The sequence below is a fragment of the Osmerus eperlanus genome, chromosome 2, assembly GCF_963692335.1.
Source record: "Osmerus eperlanus chromosome 2, fOsmEpe2.1, whole genome shotgun sequence".
Classification (NCBI taxonomy): Eukaryota; Metazoa; Chordata; class Actinopteri; order Osmeriformes; family Osmeridae; genus Osmerus; species Osmerus eperlanus.
Genome location: NC_085019.1, coordinates 316584 through 324708, shown reverse-complemented (window position 1 = coordinate 324708; position 8125 = coordinate 316584). Strand labels below are relative to the sequence as shown.

The 8125-nt window shown below is 40.9% G+C and overlaps 2 protein-coding genes across 4 annotated transcripts; both read right to left on the bottom strand.

Annotated features, from left to right (window-relative positions):
- Positions 1-247: 247 nt before the first annotated feature.
- Positions 248-3344, bottom strand: nme3 (NME/NM23 nucleoside diphosphate kinase 3). Its single transcript, XM_062484870.1, has 5 exons — positions 3275-3344; positions 2225-2355; positions 1314-1415; positions 697-809; positions 248-482 (listed from the first exon to the last, which is right to left on the bottom strand). Exons 1-5 carry the CDS (start codon positions 3318-3320, stop codon positions 365-367), a joined length of 510 nt encoding a protein of 169 aa, XP_062340854.1. The 5' UTR covers positions 3321-3344; the 3' UTR covers positions 248-364.
- Positions 3345-5048: 1704 nt separating this feature from the next.
- On the bottom strand, positions 5049-7097 carry mrps34 (mitochondrial ribosomal protein S34). 3 transcript variants are annotated; one of them, XM_062484789.1, is made up of 4 exons: positions 6959-7097; positions 6100-6448; positions 5777-5819; positions 5049-5637 (listed from the first exon to the last, which is right to left on the bottom strand). In XM_062484789.1, exons 2-4 carry the CDS (start codon positions 6415-6417, stop codon positions 5348-5350), a joined length of 651 nt encoding a protein of 216 aa, XP_062340773.1. In that variant the 5' UTR covers positions 6418-6448; positions 6959-7097; the 3' UTR covers positions 5049-5347. The 3 variants fall into 3 exon arrangements, with proteins under 3 accessions (XP_062340773.1, XP_062340780.1, XP_062340786.1); XM_062484796.1 differs by lacking the exon at positions 6959-7097 and adding an exon at positions 6702-6873; XM_062484802.1 differs by lacking the exon at positions 6959-7097 and adding an exon at positions 6621-6643.
- Between the last annotated feature and the right edge of the window lie 1028 nt (positions 7098-8125).

Here is an 8125-nt window from a genome sequence, read left to right as displayed (position 1 = left end):
AACTAAATCAGGTAGCTACCTGCATTCTCAAAAAACTGCTTGCACTACTTTAATGGACGATATTGTGCTCTTAGCCTATGAGATCCAAGCGGGTGGTTATGGGTGAACGTGTGTGTGTGTGTGTGTGTGGCTTCATTGTATACACACTCAACTGATGGCTACACACACCTCTATACCAATTCAAAAATGATGATGTAACATGTATATGAATAGATCTAATCTGATCTACTAAAAAAGAGGTATATGGTGTGGTAAATGGCTACATTAGATCAAGAGAAACAGGGAAACGATCAACAAATATCTTTAGCAAACAGAATTTTGACCTAGCTGCAAGCTACAACAAGTAGAAAAAGAAAATAATGAATCAGTCATAGATCCAGCGGCTGCTGCTGTCAGCCCAGCTCTGGAGCTCCTCGTGTCTGAACCACAGAGGGATCTCTCTCTGAGCACTCTCCACAGACTCACTGCCATGGATGACATTTCTGCAACACACAAACCACACATCAGTCTGCATCTTATCTAGAAGAGTAACCCCTTTATTACAAGTAGTCTACCTAGCACTAAAGGCCTATCATGCATTTATAATCTAACATCAAGAAAATGTCCTTTCTAAAGTAGTTAACCAACCAACATATATAATGAACTTTATTGGTCCGAGTTATAATTCCCAAATTCCAAAACATTTGGATCTGTTACCTTCCCACTTCTACACAGTAGTCTCCTCTGATGGTGCCAGGGAGGCAGTTAGCAGGGCTGGTCTCTCCCAGCATTCCTCGAGACGTTTTCACCACATCCAAACCTTGCCACACCTACGCACACGCACACATTACACACTGTCCAAAGTACCATGAGCTCAACATGAGAGTTTCTAATTACTTCATGAGTACTTATCACTTTCCTAGTTACTTCCTGTAGTACTTCCTGTATTCTTTTTGACAAACCTCCAGCTTGCCTCACTATCATCAGACATGGGAAAACCTCCTGCAGTCTTGAATACATCTGAGTCTTATTTCTAACATGTAAGTTACAGTATGTACAGCACTGTCACGCAATATTTTTTATATATTGTTGTCTTGTCTTCTGCTTGAGTATTAAAGTGCAATGTTCAGAAAAGTAGTGTTTTGTCTTTTTTGACAAAACACTTTTTTTTTGCTTTACATTTATATTCTTATTAGTGTAAGACTATTGCACAGTATTGTGAATGTCACATTTAATGGATTTATATTTTAGGCTGTTAAGTTGTAAAAGGTGAAGGACATTTGACAGAGTTATAATAAACCAAAACTCAGATGATTCAAATGTCTGCATCTCACCATAGCGACAATAGGTCCAGAGCCCATGTAGCAGACCAGTCCAGTGAAGAACGGCTTCCCCCTCAGGTCCCAGTAATGCTCCCTCAGAACAGACTCAGAAGCCTAGGAAACAAATTCATGTCAGAGAGGGATTTCAAACACTCATGCTGTACTACTGATTTATATCTAGAATGAAGGAATGCACAATTCTAAACAGGAAATTGTTCAATTTCTGAGGCTTATTAAATTTTTACAATTGTTTTTTTCTTCAAAGCAGCCTCTTTTATGTACTTTTATTTTACATCAGTACAATCAAAGAGGTAATGAACTCGGCATTGAGTCATCTGTTTTAAAATATTCATACAAAAAGCAAGTGTTATAAATGTATTATATCTGTGTGTGTGTGTGACAGAAAGAGAGAGAGAGAGCGGTGTTGCTCCTCAGCCAGAATAGCAGCGCAGCAGTGGGTGTACTTGAGTGTGAGTGAGTAGGGTAACTGATATTATGTTATGACACTGCTGTTACACTGTTATGTTGTTATTACGCTGTTATTATGTTGTGAGAATAGGGACGTTCCTGATGACCCATGGCTATGAGGGAGATGTTCAAAATTGTCCGAGTCAAAAATGACTGTGTCTATAGTGTATTTTTGTATTCATGTATGTGTTTGTGTTAGAACAATTAGACCTTACACGGCTAAAGATAGTCTGTCACTGAACAACCTTGTGGGACGTGTGCTGGGGTGCAGCATGTATAGCATTGTATGTGTGTGTACAGTTTAGTTTTTTTTTCATTGAATTCTGCAGTAAGTAGTGATCAAGGACCAGTACATGATGAGTTGATTCCATTCTATATGTTCATTTAGTTAAACAGCCAAAACACTGGATTTACAGCTAATTGGTAGGAGCAACATTGCCACTGTGCATTCATACCTGTAAAAGTTTAAGTCCCACCAGTTTAAAGCCCTTTTGCTCAAACCGGCAGATGATCTCTCCCACAAGTCCACGCTGAATGCCATCAGGCTTCACAGCGATGAAGGTGCGCTCCTTGGCTCCAGTCCACCCTGTTGCACAGAGTCTAATGATGAACAAAAACAGAACACGCACAAATGATCTCAAATCAACTATTTACTGAGACGTCATCACTGCCATTTTCATTCAGACATTCAATACACAACTACTACTTTAATGCTGCAGCAATTGATTAGAAAATATGTATGCTATATATGCTGTAATACTAAGGACTTTGGGTGCTCCCTGTTGGGCTGTTTTGACACCAGACTAGAGTGAATCCTAGTTTTTGTCATCTTTGACGATCCCAGCGGAGCGGATACAGAAAGCAAATCTTAATGGAAAGGCCAGGGCTCTCAAGACTCAAAATCCTGCTGAGCGGAGCGTTTTTTCGGACCCATTAGAATCGCGTGGTGCCTTTAAGAATAGCCAATCGTTGTAAGGCTTTGTGTATAGTAAGAGAACCAATGGGAGAGCAGTTCTTTAGTATTTAATAGGATGTAATACTGCAGATCATAATCTTGAGATGAAACAATTTGAGTTTATACTGTTGAACATAGACAACATAAAAACATTCAAACTTTTGAGGAACTGAATCTTTATCTGAATGCAATTAATATTTAACTGATTCAATGAAACTAAGGTATGACCATAGTGTACGGTTCATGACATTAGAAGTGCAAATAGGCTTTTTACGAGTGAGACTGCCGACAGATTAGGCTCAACTCTCTCCTTAATAATATTGAACTATGTCTAGCCTGTAACGCTACCAATAGTGTCCCTGGCCTGGAGACACGGGATAAACAGTTTTCATAGGACTTTATGTTACTTTATGTTCCAGGGTGTCAAATTTCGATGTATGTTGCCATTGGTCGTAGCAGTAGTTGGTAAATGTAAACTAATTTAAACTTGGTTTTCAAATTAAAGGACATGGTTAACAGAAGTACAAAAAAAGAAGAAACTAATACCAACCTGTCTGGAAAATATGGGCAAATATGGTTAAGACGAGGCAAATCATCACACTGCTAACCAGGCGTTGACGCTCGCGTAGGGCATTGTGGGAAGGCGAGCGGAGCAGAGCGTTGCAAGTTGGATTTTCTCAACTTTATGTAAATGAGGAGCGTGAAAACGCTAGCGTTGGCCAATCGGATTGGTTTCTTGTTTCTTGTAACGTAGCAACTGTTCGTCATGGTAAACATTTCTAGGTTTGACAATTTCAAGATGGAGGAGAAACTTTTCGTATGTGTCTGCACACCCAGTTCTGTTCAGAACAAAGTTACTAATGTGACGAGCCTGAATTTAAAGAATACATTAAACTAATAATGCATGGTGCATGGTTGCCGATGTCGTCATTGTTCCTAGTGTGTTTTTATAGCCTACTTTTAAATTTAGTCTCGTCACATTACGTGACTGTTCTGTGCCACTGCTAGCTCGCTAGCCCAGCCTACAAACGACTGGTTGAGTGACCGGTAACATGTATTCTACTGTAATCTTGCACTAGTAAAATGGAGGAGTCAGATGGCTGAGCGGTGAGGGAGTTGGTCTAGTAATCTGAAGGTTGGCAGTTCGATTCCCCGCCGTGCCAAAATGACGTTGTGTCCTTGGGCAAGGCACTTCACCCTACTTGCTTCGGGGGGAATGTCCCTGTACTTACTGTAAGTCGCTCTGGATAAGAGCGTCTGCTAAATGACTAAATGTAAAATCTTGCACTTACATAAATGTTGTGTAAAAGTGGTATTTTGATCGATATTGTGAGTACATGAACCCAAATCTGCACGCTTGGCCATGACTACAACAGTGACCTTAGAGAACTACAACTCTGTATTAACTTGTCTAACACGCCCCCGAGCGTGGTGTACTGTGGGAAGGCAAGCGATGCAGAGCGTTAAAAAACGCTGCAGTGTGAACGCATAGGTTCGCATCGCTCATCAACGGCGACAGTATCGGAAGTACAAGGAAAGGACATGCGCACTCTGGAATTTCACAAAGGTACGAGCAAAGTGTACGAGCTTTATAATGCTTATATAAACGTTTAACTAAAAAGTGCGACTCGCCTGAATGTAATCATTTACTTACAGTTTCTGTGAAATGCAAAGGATGCTGTTTGAAAGCTTCTAGTTCTGATAGCCGCTACATCTCTAGGACTTTGGACAGGACCATATTTCTAATGGTATTGATATGACTGTTCATCAATAGCAGACTGATTTCCACATTAAAACCCCGTTTTTTTCATTAAAAATCGTGGACATATGACACAACCCAAAACCGACATTTTGCCACACCAGCTTGCATCCCAATTTCCACTTTCCCAAAAATGTATGTTAATTGATTGAAGTCACCTGAAATCACAGCAAATGCATTTCTTAAATAAAGTTAAGCCTTAATATGGGGGCTGGGGTTAAACTCAGTGGTAAAGCCTTTTACTGCAGACCAAAGGGCTACAGTTTCTAAATTCCCCTGTGCATTGCTTTGGATTAAAGTCTCCGCTAAATTAATACATTACTTTATTATTAGTGTGTCCACTCAGCCCTTCATTATCAAATGATAACCTAACCAGAATAGAAGGATTTTTGGATACAGCTGGATTTGCGAGATCAGGACCATGCAGTAGGCCTTTTCCAAACAGTTTCCAAGGACGACTTGCCAGATGGATGTGTAACAAACCATCTGGCAAGTCAGGTTAGGCAAGTGCTGAACTTGTCAGAAAGGACCTCAGCTGGAGATAATAATGCCTTGGCATGCAATGATCCGTGACAGACATAGGTTTTAATATATTTACATCACATTACAAGACAGCACAAGGCATCTGACAAATGGAAAATGTGAAAGCCCGTCCATCCCAGTCTTTCATTTGGAGAAACATACCGTTCCAAAAGGCATATTTGATTCTTAATGAAAGGAGAAGGCTCAGATGGATTCATGAGCAAGTCACATTCAAGTTTTATAATTTCACAAGGTATGTCAAGACTGGAAAGATATTCGTTACTCTTCCAACTCTTCCAGATCTAGGAATTTCCAGCAGCATGTGACAGGCTCCCTACAGCCTCAGACTGGTGTTCCCTCCTGCCTCTGTCGCTCTTCCTCCTGACTGCTGAAGTAGTCTTTGCTAAGTAGAACATCCCTCTTAAGGGGCAGCGTGGGTTCCTCACTCCTGGCAGAGCCCCCCCCCTGGGCCAGGATCATGGCCCGAAGCAGCGGAGGGTACGACACATAGCGCACCGGGGGCTCTGGGAGCGGCTCGTACTTCTTGAAATTCTCCTCCTCGTGTTTTGGCACCAGCCGCCAATCATGATATATGCTTTTTTCCACTTCTTTTACCTCGCTCTCCTGTTTTCCTGCAAAGCAGAAAGAGTTTAATAACTTTGTATGCAAATAGCATGTTAAGATTAATTGTAATTACAATTCAGTCGGCAGATAATTATAAACAAATAGCAACACAGGGTTGTAGGGCTAGCAGGCTGGGAAGCGCCTTACCTTTATAGGTCAGGATGCCCCATGCCTTGCCGTGGTCCATGTTCTAAAGAGAGACAATAGTCATCCGGAAGCAATATCCTTCATTTTATCACTACTTAAGGTTATACTCAGGGTTCGAATTACAGGGGGGATTGGGGGAGTTTGACACCCCTAATTAAGACTTGGACCCCCCCAAAAAAGGTAAAAACAACAGGTTGGGGGGGGTCGATACACGCCCTGGAGAAGAAGTTGACCCCCCAGATTGTCATTGTATAATTTGCACTCTGGTTATACTGATGTGCCACCACAGATTATCTAACATTTTGTAAACCCCCTCCTCTCACCTCAGCGACGTAATCCACCTTTACTTTAGTTATTTGCCAGTAGCTGGGCTCCGGGTGGTCGGCCAACCAGGATTTGCGTGTGAAGATGCGTCCCACTCCAAATAGCCTCAGCCCAGAGAGCAAGGTGAACAGGCGGCTCTCCCTGCCAACATCCTCCCAGGCCAACACTGGCAGTGTCTTTCCTGTGTGCGGTCGTTTCATGGTTTGGTAGTCCAACGCATACTTCTCAGACTCCCGCGGTTGCGCCTTCAGCTCACGATATGCGCGGATCTTGCGAGCCATTTCAGCGATCAAACGGACACGCTTCTTTTTCACCATTTTTGATAGATGTATCGACCTCTGACTGAACCTGGGTAGATAGAGTTCATACAACTATATTTCAGATAAACTAATATGTCAAAGAAAACAGACTGTTCGACAATGATAAACTACCATCCCCACTTCTTAAACCAATGGCTACATCACCACATGAGAACATGCCAAAGCCATTTGAGTGGTTTGGAAGTAAATATTCAATTGACCAGATTTCAGCTTCGCCGCTATCAGCAGACAAAAGCGCAAGTGCAAACAAAGATCGCAGATTAGTCTGGTTGCCAGTCTACCTGCAGTTTAAATGACAAAGCCACTCGTTTACAATGTTAACTGTAGTGTCCACGAGTGTTTCTTCAAGGCTATGTATGTAGTACAAATGTATTTAGGAACGTCTGCTTTATTATGGCAGATGCCCAGTGAGTTAGCTTGCTAGCGTTAGAGACGACTATCCCCAGCTATTTAAGAGGGTCAAAAGGTTAATTAACATGATCATGCCCGTGATTATCTAATCATTGATACGATGATATAACACTGATTTAACATTTACCTTGCGTTAAACTTAACGACTTGACCTCCACACGGCTGTGCTTCTGTCCGTGTACAAATAGTTCCGACTAGGAAGCATTGATGTCATTTCCGTCTAACCTAGGTTCCGTTTAGAACTGCGCCAGTCTTCGTTTATTTGGGTAGACTTCAGTATGCCATGAAGTAGAGATGCATAGCATTTTTTCTTCTTAGAATTACACCACTTGAATAAATAAAATAATGTTTTAGATTGAAACGGTAATAACAGGAAAGCTGTACGTGCCTCAAGGATTGAGACTTAAAATACCATGAGCCTCATGTTTATTAAAAAAACTGTGGGTACAGCCATATTTCTTAGTTTCAAGGCTACACTTTAGATACATATTACAGAGAACATTTGAATGACGGCATACACAGAGTAGGCCTATGAGCATCAGTTATTTATGTATATTTACTGCAACCATCTGTCAGCAAAAAGTGCTTTTATGCATTATGTGACTAAAAACATACAATGAAATGATACTACACAACGTTGGACACTGTTTTTACTCCAGTATACACTAATATCAATGGATGAGAGAGCTAATGACGAACTGTTTGAGAAATACAGACATGTACAATTGCATCTTAAGACAACTTGTTCTAAATTACTGATAAACAGCAGCAATACAAATATACTGTAAAGATGCTTGGTTCCTTACAAACAGCTCTCTTCATCCTAAATACTTACCTTTCCTCAAACGCTGGACCCAAGAACTTCCTTATCCATTAGGCTGTTTACGACATCCCTAGGTTTCACACTATTAAGGGCTGTATGTCTGAGACTCTCCCAGCTCATAACAAGCTCAACTGACTGCGTTGAACTTTCAGTCACAGACTCATTTGAAATTAGAAATGGAAGTGAAATTGTCAAGACAGCAGTACGTTTTATATGCATATTGTGGTCCAAACCACAGACAGGCTTAGCAAAACTTGTAATACTCATTTTTGTATTAAATATCAAAGGTACAGAAAACGGTGTAATGTATCCATCTCTGACATAAGGGGTCAATATATTCTGTGGCAGAATACATGAATATATAATGTAGAACTTTTTAACCATTGAACTGAATAGGTCCTTACAGAGGTCTGATCTGGTTGCACTAACCAGGTGTGAGTTCAAATGTATAATAGTTTTATCATCAGTGGT